The following is a 26,891-nucleotide window of genomic DNA, read 5'->3' on the forward strand; positions in this document are numbered from 1 at the left end:
CCGAATTCACTTTATCTCAACCAGTTACAACAGTTTAACCGCCTGAAAACTTAGCGTCCACATTCTGGGCATAATAGGCGAACATTCAGCAAAAGACAGGTGAATATTTAGCAAAAGTAGCCCAATATTCTACCAAAATAGCAGATCTACCACTTGTCTTTTACATGTAGATCGGCTATTTTCTGCAAAGCGATTTCGTGTAGAGCAGTGGTTTTCAACCAGTGGTCCGGGGGCCACCAGTGGTCCTTAAGGGGTTTCCAGGTGGATCCTTATATATCTTTAAATCTTACAGTGTAAAATGAAACCAAATGGAGCCTTGTGTAAAATGAAACGGGTCCATTTGGTTTCATTGTACACTCTCAAAGGTTACATTATAGTTAATCATCATCGTTTGCCTGCTATCTCTCCTATGGTACCACATTAATACAGAAGGGAATTGTGGACAAAATCAACCAAATGATAACAAAATATTAAAAGTTTTGGATCTGAGAGGCTAAATCTCATCAAATAGTGGTCCGTGGCTCAAATGCTGAATAAAGCATGGACCTTGACGTGAAAAAAGTTGAAAACCACTGGTGTAGGGGGGGAAAAGGAGGGGTGCTCATATACAGACCCCTGGGGAACCTTGGTCAGCAAAGTATTATTGATAAGTCAAAAACGACAACCTTCTTCTTTGTAATATGAAACTTTATATCAGTTGAACATAGCGTAAAACAACAACCTGGCCACTGCCATTGATTCATATAATAGACTGTCTGCTAAAGCCCGCGCATAGTGCAAAGCCCGCTGGGTAGTGGGATGTACCATAGTGACAGAACCGTAAGTACCATAATAGTAGAATGCACAAACAGAATATTTACAATCTCCCACTTTTCTTTTCTTTTTCCCTTTTTTTTTATAACAAAGAAACAAAGTCTATTATTAATGTCCATAGGCATGAAAGAACAAAATGACCAAAAACAAAAATTACTGTTAAAAGAAAAAAGAGTCTCTATTCCAGTTTCCATACTCCAACACTGAGTGCCTTTAGGAGCTGAAGTGCGGATGCACCTCGTTTTGTCAAGCAATCAGCTAGCTGCTCTCCTGTAGGTGCCCACAGTATCCGTTGGATTCTTTTGCTCTGAAGAAGTTCCTTGATACCACTTATTTCAATGCGGAGCCTTTTCTCTGTCACTGACTTAGTAGACTTGATGGCATCAGCAAGAGAGTGGTTATCAGTGACACACACTATTGGTAAGACATGCTGGGTAAGATGTCCAGTGGTTAGTTCTGCATGAAGGTCAGAAAGAGAAATGGCACTGTCAACAGCATCTGCGAGAGCGAGTGTTTCTCCAGCAAGTGTGCTTCGGACGACTCTCCTGATCTTCTTTGACTGCCAATAAACAGGTGAGAATCTTCCTTCCTCACCCATCAGCACAATGAGATGTCCCCCTTGAGTGCCACCATCTGGAAGGTTTCCCAGTGAGGCATCACAGAACACTACTAGCTTTAGAGAGTTGTCTTTTCCTAGGTTCTGAAATTTCAGTGTCACTTTTTCTGATTTTAGCTTTCTCACCACCTTGTTTGTGTCATGTAAACTCTGTACAGTAGCATGTTTTATGTTAGCAGCAAGGACACAAGTATCAAACATAATATCAGGTCGACTTTGTCTGGCAACCCACAGAAGTTGACCTATCTTTGATCTAAGGTCATCGATTTCACTCTCAGTCAGGGGAGCATCACGGCTCATCGCTCTGGAGGTGTCCATGTGAATTGGCTGAAGATTCTGTATATAATGGTCTTGATGCATATAAGTTACTCCACTTTCAGTGACATACTCCATGCCTACATAGCGAAAACTGTCATGTTCTTCTCTGCCCACTTGGAAGGCAGTTTGCAGGTGAGGGATCACTGTTGTTGCGAAACTGTGTGAACCACCCCAGATAAAATCATCAACATGACAAGCAAGCACTCCAGACACATTACAATCATTATCCAACCAATAAAAAATGGCAGGGTCAACTTGTGACATCTTTCCTCCAGTTTGCAACATTGTTTCTTTAACTCTATTGTACCAGTACAGTGATGCATCATTTAGTCCATAAACACATTTATTCAGCTTCCACAGAGTTCCTTCACTCTTTGCTTCAGGTGGTGGACGGAGATAAATGTCTCGGGATAGCTCATTTCCTTGAAGGAATGCTGACTTAATGTCCATAGAGTGGGGTGTCCATTGGTTTTGACATATCACTGACATGAGTAGTCTAAGAGACTCTGAGGCACATGTTGGAGAGTCCTTTGGGAGGTCCTTTGTGTTTAGCTCTTCAAAACCTCTCGCCACTAGTCTTGCTTTTGGAACTATGCCGTCTGCTGTGTCTTTGAGTGTGCACACCCATCTTGTGGAAATACACTTTTGTCCCATATTTTTTACTTCATTGAACACTCCATGTTTTTCCCAGTTACTGATTTCAGTAAGTTTAGCTGATTCAAATGACACATCCTTTGTAACCAGTACATCATCGTGGTGTCTGTCAGGTGGCTGTTCCACCCTGTCCAATAGTTCAATCTGCAGTGTGTCAACCTGTGAAAGGTCAGCTGACCTGGTTGTGCCAGTGAGGCTAACTGGCTCAGTGTACTCCAGATTGTACCAGTTCTTGTTTTTTCCTGTTGCTTTTCCTGCTCGGCTGAGCACTTTTGCTGTGTGTGAAATTCCAGTGTCTCTTTCCACATACTTAATGAATTGACCTGCCTTTAGATTCTCACTGCAGTCTGTTCTTCTGATAGTAGGTTGTCGGTTGGATGGATCATTGGTCTGCTCAATGTTGTCTGTGTCATTATTAGAGTCCCCTGCAGCATTCTCTGTGTCAGGTACATCACTAGATTCAGTATCAGGTACATTTACAACATTGTTCATGTCACATTCTGCTGCATTATATTCTGTCTGACTTTCTTGGCTGTCACCTGACTTGTCAGTGTAGTGATCTTTGGCCTTGCGTAGTCTACAGTGATGCACCCGGACATAGGTGCCCCCATGTCTAACAAATATGACCACGCCGTCCCGTCCAATTACCACTCCAGGGCCTTTCCATTCATTGCAGTCCATTCTTTTGTAGTACACTTTGTCTCCAGTTTCGTAGTGTTCATCTGTGGGGCGAAGCTGTGTGCGTAGAGCTCTCCTGATTCTCTCAGAGCACTCTGCCTCAGTAAACGCTGTCCTTGCTTCATGCAATGCTGAAATGTGCTGTCCTACCCATTTACTTATTGTAGTGCCCTCCAGGGCAGGCGGTTTATCAACTAGCACAGAAGGTAGGTTTGGATTTTGCCCAAATACTAGCTGATATGGACTAAATCCATGTACATTGTGCATTGTATTCTTTGCCATGAGAGCCCAATCTAGGGCTGTTTTCCAATCACATCCACTGCTTTTCTTCACCTTTAACATTATCTCTGTAAGGGTCTGGTTATGCCTTTCACACAATCCATTACTCCATGGACTGTAGGCAGCAGTGGTTTTGGTTTCAATGTTAAAGTTCTCTGCCATGTCTCTCATTTCCTCATTGTTGAATTCTCCTCCGTTGTCAAAAAAAAGTTTTGCCGGGGCTCCATGAACACTCACCCAGGAATGAATAAAGTGCCTCACAATTTCACTGGATTTTTTTGTGGTCACAATACTACCAGCACTGAACCTGGTGAAATGATCAATCATGTGAAGGTACCACACATTAGGTTCTAGCTCATGCAGATCTAATGCCACAGTTTCATTGTAGGTTGAAGCCATTGGTAGACCAACTGATGGCTTTGGCTTGGGTTTGTTGTACCTGAGACATGTTTCGCAGCTGCTTACAATGTCATTCAAAATAGTAATGCTCTCATCATCATTACTTCCAGCACTAGTCAGTAATTTTTTAAGTTTATCAACTGAAGCATGTCCAAACTGCTTGTGCAGTTTCACCAAGGCTTTGTGTTTTTCATCTTTACTCATGTCATCGGTTATGGCCAGAACCTCATTAGCTTGGGGTTCATTCTCACAAGTGGCTGTGCAATCTCTGTCCACTATGCTGACACAGTAGTGTCCAGAGGAGGTGATTTCAAGGGGCACAGGTTCATGAAACATTGTGGCTTTATCATTCTCAATGTCAAGCACAGCTTTTGCCCTCTTAAGTGATGCTTTGCTTAGTAGTAAAGGAATGTCCACTGGGACCACCTCAGTCTCTATATGGCACTTAGTTTGGCCTATCTTAGCTGGGACTTTCACCTTTTTTGTAGAATGAACAACTTGACCATCACCAAACTTGAAAGCTCTTCTACTCTGTGTACTTTCCATTTTATTCCTCTCACTCTTCTTCAGTGTATGAATGTAACTGTCCAACCATTTTTCACCACAGACTGTTCTGGTGCATGCAGTGTCAATTACAGCTGAACCCAAGGCCTCCACCATGAATATTTCAGCATCAGATATTGACTCTTTAGAAAACAAAGTAATGTTGCACTTTTCAATTTGATCTGCCTCTGAATTTTCTTCCGTCATTTTCACATGCTCAGCTTTGTGTGGGCAGTCCTTAGCCCAGTGGAACGTACTCTGACAAATAGCACATTTTGTTCTTTTTCCATACCTGTCCAGTGGGTTTGAGCCAGTCAATGGCGCCCTCGCATGGTTGGTTTGGGGATGGAATTTGCTCCCGTATTTACCGTCTTTCCTCTGATCAACATACAAAGCATGCTCGTCTTGTCGCACTTGAATTCCTCCACTGCTGCTCGTGGATAACACAGTCTTGTCTCCAAAAATCCTTTTTAGAGCTGACTTCATGCTTGCAAATGTAAGTGTTGAACACGCTGTAAGAGCAAGCTGCTTATCTTTAACATCCAGATCGGCTGTATCCAACAACTTAAATGCTAAAACAGTATCAGGAAGAGTCATGTCAAATTTTCGCATTTTGTTGTACCTCTGCTCGAAATGGACGATGTAATCCGCCATGGAAACGTCACGTTCTCTCCGAGTCTTGTCAAAGTCCGTGTATGCGTCGTAAGCCCGGTCTTTTTCTTCTTTTAGGAATACATTATCCAATGCCTCTACAAGTGTCTTCATCCCATCATCTTTGTTCAAATCGTCCGCAGGTATTTCCAACGCTGTATCTCTAGCTCGTCCCGTCAGTGAAAGAGCAACAGCTAAAGCCTGTTTCTTCGGATCCAGTTCAGTGACACGTTTCCACATTTCAACTTCATTTTTCCAGCTCTCATAAGACTTCTTTTCTTCAAACGCCGGTGGGACTCTGTAGTTAATGTTGTTAGCCATCCTCTGCTACCATTGATAAGTCAAAAACGACAACCTTCTTCTTTGTAATATGAAACTTTATATCAGTTGAACATAGCGTAAAACAACAACCTGGCCACTGCCATTGATTCATATAATAGACTGTCTGCTAAAGCCCGCGCATAGTGCAAAGCCCGCTGGGTAGTGGGATGTACCATAGTGACAGAACCGTAAGTACCATAATAGTAGAATGCACAAACAGAATATTTACATTATACAGTAGGGTTTACATGGTTGCTTGATGTTCTGAAAAAAATACTCAAGAATGAGACGGCATGAACTGCGAGAAAAGAAGAGTGCAGACCAAACACTACCTGGCAGACCGAGAGGGACCCCAGTCTGAATGAGATTTAAGTGAACTGGCATTATTAGTTTTCATGAAATTCTTATCAGCCTTTAACTTTCAAGTACAGAAAAACACGGCTCACTGATGAGCTGCGAAGAAACAACATGCTGGCATGGAGATACAAAAACACGACATAATATGTGCATGCACGCACGCCCGCCCGCCCGCACACACACACACACACACACACACGCACACGCTCCATTTGTGGCCAGATTTACTGGGCAGGCTCAATATTGTTTGTCAGTACAAGGGCATTGCAAAGAATGGCACACACACAGCTGATAGCTTTGCATGGTGGCACCACCCTGCTCTCCCAGACAGGATCACAAACATGTCATACACGCATTGTTAATCCTGTAAAGTCGGGAGATAAAGAGTCCCCCCAGGGGTCTATACTAGCCCCCTCTTTTCCTGCTACGCCAGAATCTCTTTGCCGAAAACAGATGATCTAGTATGAGCAGTGCCGGATTAACCCTCCTTGTTAACCGGTGCTACGACCCGTTTCGGTGCCCCCGCCATGAACAACTCCCACGCAGACACTTTCTTTAATGTTTTGTTGTGGCTTTCGCCTTCATTTTATATTTTTTTATGGAGGGACAGACAGTAGGAAATGGGGAGAGAGATGGGGGGATGACATGCAGTAAAGGCCATCGGGAGTCGAACCCACGGCACACTGCCAGACTGGATTACCAGCCACGCAGACCCTTTCTGTTGGTACTGGTTCACAAAGAAAAGTCAATGGCAACATGTGTCCACAAAAACTTGTACCCAAATAAGCACCAGTGTGACTAAAACTATGACGAAAAGTGAGGTAAAACATTTCAGATGAGTAAAATATGACTAAAACTAAACTAAATGGAATTTTATTCAGAAGACTAAAATTGTCAAAATCAACACTGGCCAATACATGGACATTTTAATCCTTCTGCAAGCTCTGGTTTGCTTCGTATTAAAAATAAATAAATATAAGCAAACAGAACAACTGCGACATTGTTGATGTCCATGTTGTGTGCTGTGACGCACTTACAATCTTCAACACGGAAAGCACTTTGGACCACGTGTCTTTTAGCTTTCACACGAAGCTGCTGAAATTAAGAACCATCCAATGATGCCGTCTCCTTTTCTCTCCTCATTCCCTCTGCATCCCTCCCTCGTGCCTCCCACCGTCACCAGTTTGCAAACTGTGTGAGAATGACCTTTCCGTGGACAGATGACTGGCACAGTGTGAAAATGATTAATTAGGGAACGGGGGGGGGGGGGGGGGCGAATACCTCTCGACCTACCTTCTGATTGTTCCTGACTTTCTGTTCTCTCTGGCCCTTCTTCTAGTATCTGTCTCTCACCTCTTGGGCTTTTAACTGTTTATCCAGAAAGGTGGATCCAGAGTCCAGAAAGGTGGATCCAGAGTCCAGAAAGGTGGATCCAGAGTCCAGAAAGGTGGATCCTTCACATTCTCACTTCCTTTCTTCGGCTCTCTGTTTCTATCCATCATTCTCCCTCTCCGCCTGTAGGCTGTTTGTCAGGCTCTCACTGTCATTCTGCGGTCTGTCTCTCCTGGGTGACATTATCCTAATATCCGCTAGCTATAGCCCCTCTCCAACGTCTGGCTTTCAGACATGACGTCATGTGGCAGCCAAGTCTATGGACTTTTAATGTTCGTCTTATTCACGCGTCCCAAAACATTTTCATGCTCCCCATGACGTCAAAAGCACCCCTAACTTCACACAAGTGTCTGTCTGTCTTAAAATAATGGTAAATTGGTGTATTTATATAGCACTTTTATCCAAAGCACTAAACATAGATTGTGACCTTACATTCAACCTTCACACACACACATTCATACACCGATGGCGAAGGAAACCATGCAAGGCACCAACCCGCGCATCGGGAGCAGTAAGGGCTTCAGTGTCTTGCTCAAGGACACTTTGACACTAGTCTGAGGGAGCCTGAGATGTTGTTACGGTTCCCATCAGGTTGTCTGCCGACCACTCTACCCCAAAAGTGTTCATTTACTCTCAAAGTGTGCAAATGTAACCAAATATATTTGCGCTCTCTGGCATATACTGTACAGTACAAATGGGGAAAATTAACCATGATCATTTTACTTTGTAGTTTATCATTGTCATGTGACCCCACATGCCTCGCCGATAATAATTGATTTCAGAGAGGCGAAACTATTTGTCATACGACAAAGTATAAATCATGGCTTAATAAGAGCCACAGATGACACACAAACAAATGGGCCTGTTTGTTATGTTTATGGAATTATCTCACAAACAGCTGCACCGATCAGTGCCAAATGTCTTGCTGGCATTCGGCCAAGGAATTATAGGAATTTTCTTTTACTACTTTGTTCTAACCCATTCTCTTACCTCTCATATCACTGTTTTCATGACTGTAATTTGGGAATGTTATTGCATTTGTACTTTATATGTCTTTGATTGTTTTTAATTAGGTAGATATTCGTATAGAAAGGCCTAGGGACTGGCGTTGCAAAATAGCCTCGGCTGTAGCGTAAACCCCATATACAATGCAACGGTGCATTGTATTAAAAACGTTTTTCTTTTGTATTGTCCCTGTCAAATAAACACGGTTTGTTATCAACACCAGTTTCCATTTGTCTCTTGTTGTAATCTCTTGCTCACACATGAGACTTCTCTCGGTCTCTCTTTCTGCCTCATTCCACCCCATCGTCTGAGCACCTCTACCCCGGCTGCGACAGCCTTATGTAAGATGGCTGGTCATGAAATCAATTACCATGGTATTACGCTATGGCTATATTTGGCCCTGTGAAGCCGACGTTGCCTGTGTGGACAGATGCTGCCTTCGTTCTCACACCTCTGCTTTCCTGTTTGTTTAAGAAGGTAATTCCAGAGATGTTGTCTCCTCAAAGCGTCATATCGCACAGACTAAATGCCCCTTGAGAGCTGCGAGTTTGAATCTGATTCCCGTCATGTCTACCCCTTCTCACTGAGCTCGGTTTCTTCTCCTGTCTTGCTTGCTACTGTATACACTACTACTGTATCTATAAAATCCCATACATAAAATCCCATACATCTTCTCTGCATGCATGCACCCTTTGGGTATCTATCTTGAGAACCGCTCGACCGACTTCATACTAGGCGGCCCGAGGCGATGCGGTACACATACACAAAGAATACATTCCCATTGACAATTAATGGAGAATGTACGTTATGTGTCTGAGCAAATCGACAAGTTACAATACGCCATGATGATAAGTGCACCCCTCACTTCACACAGGTGTGATTTTTATTGATAATATCAGTGCATTGTCGTATTAAAATTATTTAGTTTAAAGATTCTCCAGCGCTGATCATGAGCGCTTTCACCTTTATTTTATATTTTTTATGGAGGGACAGACAGTAGGCTGACAGGAAATGGGGAGAGAAATGGGGGGGAAGACATGCAGTAAAGGCCATCGGGATCGGGAGTCGAACCCGTGGCACACTGCCAGACTGGATTACCAACCAAGGTGCCTGGACCACTGAGCCATGACCCAGGCCTATATTAAACATTATTGATAATGAGTAAGTAAAAAAGAATAAGGAAAGAAAATAGCCAATCTACATGTTTGGAAAGTGACGCGTTGTGCGCTTGTACTGTAGGTCTGCAATTTTCACCCGTCGGGCAAACTATCTCTCTCTTTTGAGTCTCGACCTGAAAAGTTTGGAATTGGAAACCAGGTTTTTAATTCTGATGGACCTCTACATCAGACGAGTGCTTGAGAGAGAGAGAGAGAGAGAGAGAGAGAGAGAGAGAGAGAGAGAGAAAGAGAGATGGGGAGGGTAAAATACGAATAAAAAGCAAATACACTAAAGCTTTTTACTCACTCATTCCGGCATAACACATATATGAGATGTCACTTTGATGACCTCAGTCATTTCTTTGGTCACAATGTCAGCCCGATTTCAGCCCTATTGTCTTCCATTAAAAACATCTGTCTACATTACGCGCACGCGACGACTCTTGCACAGTAAAACAAAAGGTGATCGATCGCGTAAAGCAGGGCAATTCAACAAGTGGTCCGTAGGCCAAATTCGGCCCACCAATCAAGTTGGACCGCCCGCGGGAGAGTTAAAAAAAGACCATGATACCATGCAGTCACTTTCAGTAGAGCATTGCAGAGGGGATGTGTGTGTACTAGCTGATGCTCGCTGACGCTCGTTAATGCATCAAGGAACGCAATTGTGTTGCCGCACTGTCAAATAGGTCTTACATAAAAGTTGAAAATATGGTAGCGCGTTGTCAAGTGTACTGTATGTGAGATCAATAGCTTGGGGGGGTAGAGGTGGGGGGTGTCAGTCCGGCCCCCGGACGGACCCTTGGCTTTCTGACAACGCGGCCCCCTGAACAATTTAGTTGAATAGCCCTGGTGTACAGTATGCACTGTGGTAATGTAGATTATCTGGAGGACACAAAGTGAATTAGGTCAGTGTGTGTGGGTGTGTTGTGCACATGCATTCTAATGCCTTTCTTTTCATGTAATGTTTGAGCGAATGCGACACAGGATTTTCTGGTACGTGTGTGTGTGTGTGTGTGTGTGTGTGTGTGTGTGTGTGTGTGTGTGTGTGTGTGTGTGTGTGTGCGCGTGCGCGCGTGCGTGTGTGTTGCTGTATGACGGTGTATCTCTGTCCGCGTGTGTTTTGTGTGCCTGTTAGTGAGGTATGTGGCACAATCAAGAGCTATATACTTCAAAAGCCGTCTTCATCCCGGACCACGCTGTACAGTCACATAGCCAAAGTGTCAGTGGGTGAGAGGTTATTTACCCCGGCTCTCTGTTCTGTTCTCTATCTCTCCTCCTCGCACAAAGGATGCCTTGTGAAAGGCACGCAGCCAAGAAGGAAGGAGAAAGAAAAGAGAGACCCCCGTCCGTCCCATGACCGTCACCCCCCGTCCCCCCAGTGCAGAGAAAACAGTCTGCTTTTTCCAGCACTTAGTCGAGGGGGAAACAAATTGAACCTGTCCTCTTTTCTCAGCCTCTCGCCCCTCCTTCCCTCATTTAGATTTTTTGTCGTGGCTCTGCCCAGAAGACAGGGTTGCTATGACGACTCCCAGCAATGCGGCGCAGCATGGCCTCAGCTTTAGTTCTATCGACTCGGGTTTATCTCACTCTTCTGCTCCCCTTATTTTACATGCAATAAAAACACAGTTTTTCTGCTTCTCTTCTCATTCCCCCTGACTAAAGTAGGACTGCAACTATCGATTGTTTTCTTTAGCGATGATTCTATCGATTACTTTAATCGTCAAACATACTCATTAAAACCTGGGAGCTGACCAGTACGACCACAGTGTGATACTGTTGTACTGGAGCAGTTTGGGGTCTCAGTGTCTTGCTCAAGGGCACTTCAGCATTGTTGGGGCCTTCACTTCACTTCCCAATCCAGAAGTTCCTTGCCGGTCCAGAGAATTGAACCGGCAACCTTCCGGCAACAAGGGTGCTCCTCTAACCTTTAGGCCACCAAGTTACTATACTATCCGGTGGGAATGGCTAGTTTCCTGTATGCATTCCTGACAGAAAAGTAGAAAACGAAAGTTTGCCGGGTGCACGGCTCACGAAGATTCACAGTAAGAAAGTAATAGCCAGCACACAGAAGTCCTTCTGGTACTTTTCATTTGCATGTGCATGGACAGTGACGACATACACATACAGTATGTGTTTCCTTCCAAGCCTTCCTCAGCATGTATGGCAATACAAACATTTGAGACAATTATATAGGGGGGAACCATATAGGGTGGTGCAACACAGAAATCGGCCCGTCTATAAAATATAATAGGTTTCATTACAAATGTAGGGGTTGCCAGTTTGATCCTGGGCTCCCCCACAGTTAGTGTCGAAGTGTCCTTGAGCAAGACTCTGAACGCCTAATTGCTCCCGATGAGCAGGTTGGTGCCTTGTATGGTTTCCTCTGCCATTGGTGTATGAATGTGTGTGAATGGGTGAATGTAATGCACGTACAATGTGTAAAGCGCTTTGGATAAAAGCGCTATATAAACCCACCATTTACCATTACACAACACGAAGTATGTCCCCATAGCACTTTACATACATACAAATATAATATAATATAATATAATACCGGTCGAAAAGTTAAACTGCATAGAGGAGATCAAGGGTGTTGGAACAAGTGACATACTGGTAGAAGTAATGTTGCGTGCCGGTACAATTTTTTAACCATGGAGCAATTATTGAAGATATACATAAGCCAAACCTCTACCAAAGTGTCATATTGTTTTAAACTTTAGGAGCAATAGGAAACTTTGATAGAGGTTTGGGTATTGAGTAACCATGGTGCAAACCTGGATTCAGTTCATTTGTAAAATAAATGCAGGAAGGTCCTGAAAGGTGTTTCCGACTATACAGGTACAGTAAATGAGCTAAATGTCCGACTGACTGATTTATTCAAAGTTGCCGCGTGGCCCCGAGGTGGACCTATGATGTTATCAGAAACTGGTTTTGTAAATCAAACCTGGACATTTTGTAACAATTAGTTTGAAGTGCCCTTGAGCAAGACACTGAGACCCCAACTGCTCCAGTACAACAGTGTTTATAATATAGAGCATTTCACAACGGTTTTGAACGCAGTTCAGGTGATCATGATCAATGAACTCCAAATGTTATAATGTCACGTTAAACAAACATATACCAGTAAGACGCACTGAGGGCGAGAAGCAGACTCGCCCTAAAGAGCGAGGTCGCGTGCACGCATCCGCCTGGGTGACAGCAGACTCCTTGGCGAGTGCTGGCGCTTTGGCATGGGGGGGTCAGATCAACATATGGAATTAATTCTATACTGGCCATATATTGAGCGTGTCTTGAGTGTACAGTGTTTGATGAGGTCAGATCAACAAGAGTTGCTGGGTGGCTCCATATATGCAGATCTAGGTCCAGTCTTCTCTATGTATGGTTTTCCAGGGTTAGATGAGGTCAGTTTCGTGATTTTCATATATGGAGATGGCCATATATTATATGGTGGCGTGACGTGTGATGAGGCGTGACCATATATGGAGGCTTTAAGGGTCTCCATGATGTCATGTGATGTCACAAGGCATGATGGATTAGCAACCATATATGGTGGTGTGAAGGATGCGAGACGCAGGGTTTCATAGTAAATGACCTTCGGTCACATTAATTCCCTGCTAGCCCAGCCTCCCACTACCGTCACCTGCTATCTAACATTAGCATATTGGACATTCTGGGATTTACGTTCAAAGCCAGCAAAGTTTCTAATCCTTGCTGTCCCCTTGTCCCCGACCTGTGTCCCTTTAAAGTTGAATGGCTTAGTGAGGTTCTTGTTGGACAGGAAATCAATTGCTCAGTCATGTGGAGGGGAAGCATCTAATCTGACATACACATGACATCACACAATCAATACCTGGAAAACTGGGACAGACATCAGAGAGACACAGCGAGAGAAAGGGGTTGATGTGTGGAGACAGAAATACACATCATGTACAATGTACATACTGTACAGTGTACATATTGTACATGGATGGACAATGATGAAAATGTCAAAAGAAGGGACAATATTAGGGACAAAAAGTGTAGGGAGCTAGTATAAAGTGCAGAAAGAGAATGAAATGACACAGCTGTAGAAAGGAGAGAGAGAGAGAGAGAGAGAGAGAGAGAGAGAGAGAGAGAGAGAGAGAGAGAGACAGACCTGCTCGGTCGACCAAAAACATTCAGTAAAACCCCCGTGGCTAAACTCATGCTGTATCTCTGGGGTAAGAGTATTGTCTCGGAATGTATACAGAATGTACTGGTCATACTGTAGCTATTGAGGTCACTCTCCTGGTGCCCTCCACACCTTCACAGCAATGGTGTAAAAAGTAGTATGAATAGGCCTACTGCAATGTAAAAATACTAATAGTACAAGTATTGGTATTAAAATATACTTAGGTACCAAAAGTAGAAAGTAGGCCTACTCATTATGCAGAATGTCCCATTACACAAGTTTCCAAAAAACATTTGAATATAGCAGATCTATACAAGCACACAATGCGTCGCATTGTGACACATTGTGAGTTTGTAGATCTGCTATTTTCAAATGGCCGAAATGTACATACCGTAGGACTGAGGTATATGTTAATGACGTTTAGAAGATTGATTGATTGATTGAAACCTTTATTTATTCTCGAAAGAGCAATTGAGGTTCTCCCTCATTTTCAATGCTGACGAGATTACATTTCATACATTATATAAAACAACAAGATGTACTGTAGAACACTTTCCTGGCGTCTTAGTTCATGGACACTGGGCTAGGACTACAATTCCTATAATGCTTTGGTGATCTGCTCCTCCTTGTGGATAGGGGGAGGGCTGTCTTACTGAGTCAACATGTATTGTAGTCACTTCTGTGAATCTGTGATGTGACAATAAAGCTGATTCTGAACACCCCACCAAGCACACCGTCCTCGGAAACATTTCCCATGAAGCCATTCTTGAATGAAAGCCCTCAGGCCATTCAGCCTGCAGAGTCCACACCAACAGATCCATCTCCCCCAAATGGGGCCCAGAAAAACACCTTCTGATCCAAATAAAGAAGATGTGTCTTTGTTCTCACATGTTTTATGTGAGAGGACCACAACAAAAACAAGTATTTTGGGCTCAAGGATTTTCACATTTTGTTCTACGACACAAAATAAAATATGTTAGTGCGTAGTTGCGTACCCCACACTCTCTTTTTTTTTTTTACGTGTTTGCTAACAACTGGATACATGAACATTTGTTGTCAGGTGCTTCTGTGTTTATTCCTAGTACTAACTCCTGACAGATTCTGCTGTAGATTCTGCAGAATCTGACTTGAGAGAGATTAAGTTGAAAGTACTGGTAGTACAAAAGGGTAGCCTGGTTTCCAGCCTAATTCGCTGCGCTCCGTGATTTGTTCGACTTCGCTACTCAGTCAAGCCAGCCTGCTGATTGACTCTCTGTTACATAGCGACGTTGTTGTTGATACATCAGCCAGCGCCACTCTGTAAAACCTACGGTAAAAAGTCAACACTAGTTTGATTCAGCAGACCACGATATCGGATTCAGTAGTACAAAGGGAACTGCCAGCTGTGTGGGGTGAGTTTAGTGAATGATAAGGGGACGTTGCAGGACAACAGCAGTAGCTGTGTGGGGTGAGTTTAGTGAATGATAAGGGGACGTTGCAGGGCAACAGCAGTAGCTGTGTGGGGTGAGTTTAGTGAATGATAAGGGGACGTTGCAGGACAACAGCAGTAGCTGTGTGGGGTGAGTTTAGTGAATGATAAGGGGACGTTGCAGGGCAACAGCAGTAGCTGTGTGGGGTGAGTTTAGTGAATGATAAGGGGACGTTGCAGGACAACAGCAGTAGCGGTGCATTCATATGGCGTCAAACAGGCTAATAAAAGGGTGCAGTCGGACATTCTGTGGTGTCGTTTGAAAATTCAGAGCGCCGTGCTCTGGGAGAACTCAATGAGCACATTTGACTGCAAAGTAAAGCGGGGTTGTTTGTGCGTCTGAACATTGGAGACAAAATGCGATGATCGTGTCTTTGGTTCTCTAGTCTAGACTACGGATGGGTAACTTTGATGACGGAGAGGGCCTGAATTATTCTTTGCCAACATGCGGGTCATGTTTGGAATTGTAACAGCTGAAATTAATAATGTATCAGTATTCCAATATTAACCTGAGGGCCACATTAAGTGAAGGTGGGGGCCGTATGCGGCTCCCGGGCCACCATTTAAGATTCAAAATATTTTATACATTTGAAATGGGACATTCTGGTACTTTAAGTACATTTTAATACCAATACTTAACTCAACTTTACTCAAGTAGATTTTGAATTCCGGACTTTTACTTGGAACCACTTACTTGCACTATACAATTTCAGTATTGACTACTTTTACTTACATAAAGAGTACTTTTTCCACCACTGGCCCTGGGTACTTGGGAAGGCAACCCGGCCTGGCATTCACCTGTGCTCCAACATGTGTGGGCTAAATTAATATTAATTTGAATAAATACAAATGTGTATGAAAGTTTTTCTTAGTTGCCACAGTTTTGGGCCATTTAGGCTCTGTTCTACATTTGGAAGTGAAGCTCTCAATTATTCATAGGTGATGAATGTCTGAGCCAGTCTTCTGTGCCTGAAATGTTTCCCAAAGAAGAAATATCAATGTCTCTGTATGGATTAAATATTAAATAGCAGCTCAGCAAAAGCCTGTGGCACTAAAAACCATAAGGGTTCCATTTCCACACTCTTAAAGTTAAATTTAGCACTCCCAATTTTACTGTCCCTCATCACTGATCACGATGCCATTATGAGAAGCTTGTATCTCCACCCCGATATCTGCAACACGTCTTTGTGGGAATTATACAAATAAGCAGTCTTATTTGGGGATTAATGTCCATCCAATCTTGAATCTACAGTATGCAATGGAGGGTGCAATGGTACATTGGTGGTGGTGCATGTCACTCAGCACTTAATGCACAGCATACATTTTATTTGATTTTTATTAAGGATTGATTGATTTTTATTTACACGGTATGCACAGCATATACCTTGTGTATGTGTGCGTGCGTTTGTGTGCGTGCATGTGCGTGTGTACGAGTGTGTGTACTATTATGTGTGAGTACACAAATGCAGTACTAACACCCCTCCCCCCCACACTCTCTCCGTCTCTCTCTCGCTGTGTCAGTATGCAATGGAGGGTGCAATGGTACATTGGTGGTGGTGCACGTCACTCTCGGGAAGAGAGTGTGACAGGACATGAGGCCTGCTGTGCCAAGGCAGTGCCACGTACGACCAACATCTTGTCACTACCTACTACTATATTAGTCACTGCTGGCACAGAGACAACACTGGCTCAAAAACTGTCTGTCGAAGACTGAACGAAGAGCATGAAGCTTATAGAGTTTCCAGAGTAGACCATTTTCAATCGAATTTATACTTAAGTGTCCAGCACGGAATTATAGCTTGTTTTGTGAGCTTGTAGATTGGCTATTTTCGGTGCGAGACATGATGCACAATAAAGTGTAATTCAGGCTTTACACACAGATATATGACATCATAATATACTCCAATGAAATCATTTCATGTATCTTGTTTACAACAGGCAAGAGAAAAACATGTGTGGCACTGTACAATTCATTTCAAGCTGAGGAATAGCACAGTTTGCCCATTTGGTGCAGCAGTAACATAGTGAGGGCCTTTGTGTGAGCCAACCATAAGGGTCATGCAGGAAGTGGCAGCAGCAGGGCAGACGGACGGTCAGTGTGTGGTCCTCATGGGATACCAGCTGGATGGATCCCTGGCTTCCGGAACAGATTGGAGAGCCAGATGTCTCTCAGTCATATGCTCAATGCTTGGTGGAGCAGGATTGAGTGGAGGTTGTGGAATGAGGGGCCCGCCTAAGAAACCATGACCATTTCCTTCTCTGCTGGGTCGGTCGGTCCATTGGCTTTTATTAAACCGTTATCCCAGCTTACAATGATAATTATCGCCAAACGGTACAATTGTACAACTGCGGAGAGGGCTACTCCACACTGTCAGTCCACACTAGAGGGTATATGCGCGTGACATCATTGTAGCTGGAAGTTATGCCGGAACGCCCACTGAGTGGCAAAAAAACTACTTTCTGGCCTTGACAGCCCATTCATCCAAACAGAAAAGTCCGGTCTGATTGCATTAAACAATGTTAAACTCACCAACATTGCAGCTGAACGAAAAGCTTGAATTATCCTCTTTCTAACTGCAAAGTTCAGAGTGTCAGAGTTTGGAAGTGCTTGTTTTCAATAACACAACATTTTGCTGCCTCCTGCATTATGTGACAACAGAAACAGGTGGTACGCAGGACGGTTGAGTGATTTCCAACGAGCGCTTCCAAACTCCAACACACATGCTGCTCAATGTTTTGATGGGAAAATCATGCATGTGCATACTCTCTATTCTATAGACTGAGTCTAGTCTATACCATTTCCCACTAAATAGACCACTGAAGTCTGACGTCACTGCCGCTAGAGGGCGCTTAAAAAAATGTAAATACAATTTGTATTGTAATCCCCATAGGGGGGATCATACTGTAGAAGAACTTTGTTCCAAAAATACACTTTTATGATACAGCCTGTTTCGGGAGAAAATTTAATTTCCGTCAGACATCCGTGACACGTCACACTGGCGCTCGATTCTCAGGGCTTCTGGGAAATTGAGGCTCAATGCATTGCCTACGGCATGGGTTCCCAACCACTGGTACTAGTACCACTAGTGGTACTTGAGCCCCCCTCTGGTGGTACTCAAGAGGAGTAGCCCAAAAAACCTGTATTAGTATTCGTCCAAAAAACCTGTATTAATATTTATATTACTACAGGTAGTTGTTCTGACCAAGAAATTGGTTGAGATAGGCTCTAGAGCCGTGCTGAAATGAGCATGACAGCTTTATGAAGCTACAGTATCGGCGTCACGGTGCTAAGCCTCCATTTTAACAGTGGTCCTCCATTAGCAACCACAGGGAAAAGCGGCCCTGTCACAATCCAATATATCAGCCGCACCAGTGCACATACCATCCACTCAATGACATAATCCACCTCTCTGTATCACAGGGTCGCACGTACCCACTCTGGCTTTTAACACATTTAACCTGACCAGGCATCAAGTGGACTGCTGGTTTCTCTAACCAAACAAACAAAACTCCTTTTCATACATCATACTACGATTTTGTAACCCATTTTGTCCAACCGGTGCCAATTGTCTACCCTAAACTGTAATCCTGGGCGCTACTCTCCCTCTGCCAACCTGACGAGAGCCCTGAACTGAGCTCATGCTTCCTTCAATGCATGAGCAGCGAGCTCCAGGCACACCGAGTCACAGACTGACCAGGGGGAGTTAGTAAAGAGACCATGATTACTGCATGTTTTTTGTGTTTTTTGTGTTTACTGTTACCTTCACAAAAGACATGCAGTAATCCTACCATAATGGGGAGAACATGCAAACCCCACAGAAAGGCCCTTTCGCCAACCATGGGCGCTGATGACTCGGAGGAGAGAACACGCCCCGAGCGCTCACAGCGTCCCCAGTGAGCAGGGATGACACTATAGGACAGACACGGTGCATGCAGGGATGTGTGGAAGTTGCGGTTGCATGATTTGCATCCAGACCAGGTCCATCTCATACAGGAGGACGGCCAAACATCCAGATCAGTGTGGATTTCGTCTACTAAAACTCTAGCGAACATTTTTAGTGGTGCAACCACTCCAAGGAACAGCAATGTCCGTGTCCGCCTAACTATCTGACGTTAACCCATGCACCTACTGTATGTGACTATGAGCACGAGTATGACTATTAGTACCAGTAGGGGCGCTGTGGTGCCATAAACAGAGAGAGAGAGAGAGAGTGCTACACTGTTGCCTGCTAATATGAGAGAGAGAGAGAGAGAGAGAGAGAGGGGGGGGGGGGGGGGGGTTGCATCACTCAGTTCACACGGGTGTGATTTCTTTGTCGACTACCTTTTTACATTGACAAAAACTAAATAAAAACTACCAGTAAGCTATGATGGCTAAAACTAAGACAAAATGTACTGACAATTTCGTCAAAGACCTAAATGTTAGGGCGGGACTAGCAGAGAAGATATATGTAAAAGACAAGTCATTGTATGCTTGGTTGCGTTCTGTTAATAGTAGATCTATTAGATCGTCTATTGTCAGCAGGAAACCAAGTGTAAAATATGCCATTACCACATCATCAAGGCCCGCCAAAATAAAATCTGTAGATTTAGTCGACCAGTCATGATGTTTAGTCGACTAAAACTAGGCCAACACTAAACAAAATCAGATCGACTACGATTAAAACTAAATCAAAATTTGCTGTCAAAATGAACGCTGACCCGCTCCAAAGCTGATGGATGATTAGAGAAGATAACGCGCATGCGCACGCGCACGCGCACGCGCACGCGCACGCACACACACACACACACACACACACACACACACACACACACACACACACACACACACACACACACACACACACACACACACACACACACACACACACACACACACACACACACACACACACACACAGGGTGTCCAATGAGCGTGAGTGTAATCTAAGCGCTGTCACCTAATCTCATCGCTTCAGTCTCGTCCCAGCAATCAATTTACAATTTAGGCATTTAGCAGATCTATGCTCTTAATCCAGAGCAACTCACGGTGATGGGTCGGTCGGTCCGTTGGCTTAGATCTTTTATTCCCACACAGATTAGGTTTTTTCATATCCTTAATGCCCAACTTCATGTGTCAAGCGAAAGTAATGAAAATAGCTGTTCATGACATCGCGCTGCGTTGTGAGCTTGTTGTAAAACAGGCTATTTTCACTCATTCTATTTCCATTTCCCCGACAGCAACGATATACAACACATAAGAAATGACGCTTGATCGTTGAATTGGTCAGGTGTCAATTTGCTTATAGGATATGAAATTTGGTCCAATGCTCTGCAGCGATTGGACACTGGCTTGTAGTCCCATGCTCACATGGGGAATACATTTATGCCACCCTCCATGGCACCTTTGGTTTAAGGATGAAGTTGCCCAGCCAGCCTCCAATAAAATATATGGTGTATATGGAATAACCTTTTGTAATGTCTCAAACGTAATCACACATTTGGACAATTGGAATATTCAGAAAAAGGAATGATTCTGAGTCAAGGTCTGTTCAACAATCACATGCCTGAACTTGAATATACAATTCTAAGGCAACTTCACTCAGTGAGTACTGTAACTTCCTACAGTGTGATATTCACTCAGTGAGTACTGTAACTGCCTACGTCTTCCGCATTGATATCATGAAAGTAAAATGACGCATTTACACAGTTTCCCCTAGAGAGTTGTCTTTGTGGTAGGGCTTTTGGTTTAAAAGAAAAATCACTCTTGTGATTGTCTATTTCTGCAGTGAAATTTACATTTTACTTGCACTATATCTGCTCCTGTTTAATAAATCAGTAGTTTGCATGAAAATAACATAATTATACTTATGAGTACTGTATATACACAGGATAGAGGGTATATGCGCATGCTAGAGTGAGTGGCAAAGTGAGTTTAACGTTGTTTAATGCAATCAGATAGGACTTTTCTGTTTGTATGTATGGAATGTCAAGGCCAGAAAGTAGTTTTTTGCCACTAAGTAGGCGTTCCCGCATAACTTCCGGGTATGATGATGTCACGCGCATATCCTCTATGTGAAACACTGGACTTACAGACTGAAGGTCTTGATATGCAACGTCGCACACTGAAAATGGAACGACCTACAAGCTTCCAACATGTCGCAGCGCCACACGTTGCGAGCTTGTAGATCGGCTGTTTTGGTTGCTTTGACACCCGCGGCTCACAACTAAATACTATGAATGTGACTTGAGGATGGAGCGATGGACTGAGATGCCATATAGATAAATAGAAACACAAGCTGGATCAAGGCCATCTACCACGTGTATATACGACCACGAGGCATTCGTTTACATCAGTGGTGGAAAGTAACTAAGTACATTTACTTAAGTACTGTACCTAAAGTAACACTTTGAGGAATTTGTACTTTCCAATTTTTTTACTTTTACTTCCACTCCACTACACTCCGGACCCAAATATTCTACTTATACTCTACCTCATTTATTTGAAAACTTTAGTCACTAGTAGTTACTTTATTTATAGATTTGGATTATTATTATTACAAAACTCACATTAGCCACTTGAAAATAGCTACAAGCGTCGCAACGTTGCATCTCACAATGCGTCACAATGTGAGCTTGTAGAGCTTTGAACACTTAAAAATGGGGCATTAATGACTTACATATACTTTTGCTACTTTAAGTACATTTTGATATCAATACCTTTGTACTTACTACTCAAGTAAATGTTGTAATTCCAGACTTTTACTTGTTGTATTGTGACAGAGCATGTCTACGTCGCAGTATTGATTATTTTACTTAAGTAAAAACCTTTGAGTGTACTTTTTCCACCACTGGGTCTTTACATTGCTACTATGTACATACATGGTCTGCAGGAGGCTCGGAGGAACCGTGCAGCCAGCCTTGGGAGGGAAGTTCCAAAACAATCCGGGAGCCATCTAGCAGCAGCAGTAGCAGGGTATGAGAAGAATACAAGAGACAAGAAGATCTAGTACTGCTACTGGTGCATTGCAGGTGCTTAAAGGAAGGCAGCAATAAGATTCACAGAATTACAACCAGGAGGCTCCATGCAATGACTACTACTGTACCACACACTGCAGGAAAACTGGCAGAAACATTAGGGAAGACTCCTTAGACTGAGACTTAAGAAAATAGACCTTCGTCAGTGCTATAAGAGTCCCTAGCACTGACAAAGGTCCCGGGAGCAAAGTGTTAGCTGATTTTAACTCACTATGAGCACAGATCACTTCATCATGAGCATCTAAACATCAAATAAATTCTATTTTCTTAAGTCTCAGTCTAAGGAGTCTTCCTTAATGTTTTCATGCAGCGTTTTTCCCGTCAGTTTTCCTTCCTGGTGTTTTTGAGACCGCACCTGCAGTTAACCTGGAACAAAGGACAAAGAAAGGCGCAACAGTTTCCCTTGTACTACACACTGCAGACATCTTATCATTGGTCCCCCACCCCAAAAATAAAATAAATAATAATAATAATAATAATAATAAAAAAGAGAGAGAGAGATGTGAACATTAGTACTAATAAAAAAATGACAAAAATGGCACATTTGTATACCTCCCTCCTAGTCCTATGCTATCTATATCAAGTACATATAATGCAATGCTATACTGTAGCTACTAGTTTAGTCTATAGCAGTGGTTCTCAATCAGTGGTCCGGGGTACACCAGTGGTCCTTGAGGGGGTTCCAGGTGGTTCCCAGCTAAATGAGTTGGTAAGCAAATGGACCCTTAAAGATATTTAACTCTTGAGAGTGTATGAAAACATAAAGGGACTCAAATATGTGCACAAATCTATTGCAAGCTTTCGGTCTATATTGACCTTCTTCAGGCATTCACTTTTATTTGTTTTAATTTTACGCTCTCAAGAATTAGGTTTTTAAACCTAAGTACTGTGTACACAATTAGAGAATGTAGAAGAATTGTTATTTTGATCAACGTTTGCCTGTTGACAAAAATCGTATTCAACAAAGTCTTCTAAGTCTTGGTTCTGAGAGACTAAATCTCATCAAATGGTGGAACATTTGATGACATCAAAACTACTTAATAAACAATGGACCTTGATACGAAAAGGGTTGAAAACCACGGATATAGTGTAGTAGTCTATGTATTTGTGTAGTTCTTGAGCCAGATATTTGTGTGTAATACTATACCTCACGAGCGAATACCGGTAATAACAATACTTAAAAATACTACTAAAAAATGCGTGTTCAGTGTAAGTGCAGCTGTGTAGCCTGGTATAATATATATGGAACAGGCGAGAGGTTTTGTCAGGATGAGCAGCATACTGTACAGAGCTGATGTAGGAACAGATCCATGTGGGGTGCGCAGTTCTTTGTAAATCTATTTATATAACGTGAGCTACAGTATGAGACACAACCGCTCCCATAGGGAAGGCAGGGACAGATTCAATAGACATTGTATGTGTGTGAGTGCATGCCACTCTTCTTTTTTAAAGACGCCTGAATAAGTGTTACTCGTAGCTCAGAAACACATTGTTCAAGCAGAGACATTTGGTCCTCATACAAAACATTACTGGGACTATTTACAACCATCAAAGATTTATCTCCCCCCGGTGCATTTCATATAATTGCAGGTGCATTACATCATGTTGGAAGTTCAAGTGTGTCACAGTAACAGCGTTCAACAACTCATGCGGAGAATGTTAGCGGACAGAAATTCAATACGCGTTTATGACTTCCACATACGGTACACTAATCAACAAGATTCTCTATCTTTCTCTCTCTCTCTCTCTCTCTCTTTCAGATGGCCCAATCCATTGCAAAACCAAAGCTAAAGCTTAATTCAGAATTTCACATCATTTCCAACCTTAACAGATGCCACATAAAGTATGCACCCTCTGCTTCTTAATGTTGTACAAAGCAATCACATCATTTTGATTTGACGCCAATATAAATCTATGCCCTTCGTTAAAATTATATGAACAATATCAGCATCCCCCTGGGGCCACAACACAGCAGAGTATCAGTCTAGTCTAACTGACAGGCCAGCGCGAGATCCAATACACTTGTCACAAGTTGTTAGATTGCATTTCAGTCAGAGCCAGGTTAATTACATTCATTGCACTTGCCCAAGCTCGCCTTATAGTTTTAGTTGACTTGATGCGGTGGGGATAAGGTTGTGCCATACACACTATAGGATGCACCACTGTGTCTTTCTATAGGAGTTAATACATTCAAGCTGTCAACATCCCACTCACCCCAATGCAGAGGCTGGCATGGGGCGGGGGGGCACCGCACAGGATAAAGTACTGTGGTATGCTGCCTCAAAGACAGCCACCAGGCAAGGCAGCATATGCACTCGCTGCTTACCTATACATTACATCATGCTTCTAAAATAATGCTTATAAAATACACTTCATTTGACTCCCTGGACAAAGTTAAATTGTAAAGTAGTTAAGCCTTTTGATGCGATACAAGGACTTCCAGCCTTATAGATTAGCACACTGTTGAGAATGGCACACTATAAAAGACGGAAAGAAATCTAACTAACATACCTTACCTGTGACGTTGTATAGATCTTCTTCAATTTGGTGAAGTCTACGTGTGACGTACGTTTGCCTCTATGTCTGTCTGTGGCGTGTCCCTCAGGCTGCGTCTGATGGGAGTGTGTGCTGGTGAAATATGTGCTCGCTATGGAGAGAGAAAAAGGCAGTGTGTGTCTGTGATGATGATCCTCCCTCTCTCTCTCACCATCTCTGTCTCTGTCTCTCTCCCTCCCTCCTTCCTTGCAATAAACAGAGAACACGTGGCTCCGCCGATGATGCAGCATGCTGAGGATCACAGGACAGAGGGGAGAGGAGATAAGAGGGGAAGAGGAGAGGATGAAAGTGTGACGGGAGGTAAATTAAATGGATGACCAGAAATAATAGAGAAATGGTTTGGATATGCATGCGGCATGTGCGCACACGCACGCACGCGCACACGCACACACACACACACACACACACACACACACACACACACACACGCCTGAAAAACAGTCTTTGTCTTGCTCTTGAATGCAGGAGAAACATCTTCAAAATAGTACGAAATCAGGGAAGCAAGAGCTCAGTTCGGGGCTCTCCCCAGGTTGTCAGAGGGAGATAGCACCCAGGATTACAGTGTAGGCATTGGCAGGCACCGGCTAAATATAAAAAAAAATTAAAAAATCGTGGGATAAAGATTTAAAGAACAGTACGAAATCACACTGTGAAAACATTTACGAGTCCACGTTTAAACTCCAATTGTTGTCACTCAAGTTGTCTAACTCCTTAAGTGCTATTCTGCTGTGTGGCCACCAGATGGGGTCGGTGCTGGTGCCAGACGTTCTTGTATAACCTTTCCCAAAACCTACGGGATGTTTACACCAGTTTTTTTTGTATTACTATATTTTTTATCCCACGATTTTGTAACCCATTTTTCACCCCTGTGTCAATCATCTAATGTGATCCTGGGCTCTACACACCCTCCGCCAACCTGGGGAGAGCAAGGACTTAACTCATGCTTCCTTCATGCTTGAGTGTCCAAGTTGCTCCTTTACACCTGACAGGGGGGAGTTTCCCTGGTTGGACGTAGCGTGGAAGGAACACGTTATTCCAACCAGTTCCTTTCCCCTCCATCAGGCGCCCCGGCTGGCCAGGGGGAGGCAGTTTAGAGACTAGGATTACTGCATGTTTTTTTGTGAGGGTACCTACCCTAGGGGACACGGGGAGAACATTCAAACTCCACACAGAAAGGCCCTTTCGCCAACCCGCCTTCGGGTATGGGCACTGATGACACGGAGTAGGAAACACGCCACCAGCACCCACAGCGCCCCGAGCGGGAATCGAACCCAGGACCTTCTAGCTGTGAGGCGACAGCACTACCAACTGTGCCACCGTGCCCCGCGTTTACACCAGTTTGAACCGGAACTGAAAGTTGGCCAGCTCACAACAGTCATTTGGGTCTATAGAGCACCGAAGTCTGACGTCACTTTCAGTAGAGGGCGTCAGTCCCCAGGTTCATGTATTTGTTTAGTTGCATTGAAATCCCCATTGAGGCGATTTTAGATCGCCTCATATAACAACTGTGTTTGAAAAATATGTCACCCCGGCCGCTTCACTCATATGGATATGAAGAATCAACTGACTGAGAGAAAACGCTAATGTTACTGCTGCTGAATTAGTTAGATTTTCGCTAGAAGCAGACTGTATCATATATGAGTGACTGACTGTTGCAAACGATACAGAGACACCTCCGTAATAATAACGCCGAGACAGCTTGTTTATTTTTGGACCACAACGCTTATAGTAGACGATATTAAGATCACCCCATGTTATTCTCCATAGAGAAATTACTTCCACGAACCAGGGGAATCATCGGGATGAGCGAGTTACGTCAGGACTTCGGTGCTCTATTAGTGCTTAGTATTTTATCATAACTAAGTCAAATTAAGCTGTAATTGTAGCTGCAATTTGCAACACTAGATTTTTGAGCGGTGCCTAACCGCTCCAATGACTGGCAGTGTGTCTGTCAGCCATTGAGCCCATACATCCAAACAGAAAAGTCTGATCTAATTGTATTAAGTAAGGGATAATGTCTGGCTAGGTGGTCATTGTTGGGAGATAATTCACCGACAAGGTGATTAACCACAGAGGCGAACACGGCTACTTAATACACAAATTAATAAATTGACCCAAAAGTGACAACAAAACAAAGTATTGCCTTGCTCACGGTAATGAAAGTATTCCAAGTTGGTCGCTTCGGAAATAAGGGAGTGTTCCATCAAATGGAATCAATTATTCTTGAAAGCATGTTGTTTAGTTAAATGACAATGTGTTAGTTCACATGGCTGTCATGTTGGGTAAAGCATGTTGTTTAGTTAAATGACAGTGTGTGTTAGTTCACATGGCTGTCATGTTGGGTAAAGCATGTTGTTTAGTTAAATGACAGTGTGTTAGTTCACATGGCTGTCATGTTGGGTAAAGCATGTTGTTTAGTTAAATGACAGTGTGTTAGTTCACATGGCTGTCATGTTGGGTAAAGCATGTTGTTTAGTTAAATGACAGTGTGTGTTAGTTCACATGGCTGTCATGTTG

At 43.3% G+C, this 26,891-nt stretch overlaps 1 protein-coding gene across 4 annotated transcripts in view; it reads right to left on the reverse strand.

Annotated features, from left to right (window-relative positions):
- ndrg4 (NDRG family member 4) overlaps positions 1–24,429 on the reverse strand; it is a gene marked incomplete at its 5' end in the record, with an annotated part of 64,173 nt that extends 39,744 nt beyond the window's left edge. For 2 of the 4 annotated variants that reach the window (XM_080761023.1, XM_080761021.1), the window contains one exon: positions 24,335–24,429. Coding sequence is in view for 2 of the 4 variants with exons in the window: in XM_080761022.1 (XP_080617148.1) it covers positions 21,663–21,736 (74 nt within the window). Of the gene's footprint in view, positions 1–21,662; positions 21,737–24,334 lie in introns of those variants that run through there. The other 2 variants (XM_080761022.1, XM_080761020.1) reach the window with 1 other exon arrangement.
- Between the last annotated feature and the right edge of the window lie 2,462 nt (positions 24,430–26,891).

This window comes from Protomyctophum bolini (genome assembly GCF_963924005.1).
Source record: "Protomyctophum bolini genome assembly, chromosome: 4".
NCBI lineage: Eukaryota > Metazoa > Chordata > Actinopteri > Myctophiformes > Myctophidae > Protomyctophum > Protomyctophum bolini.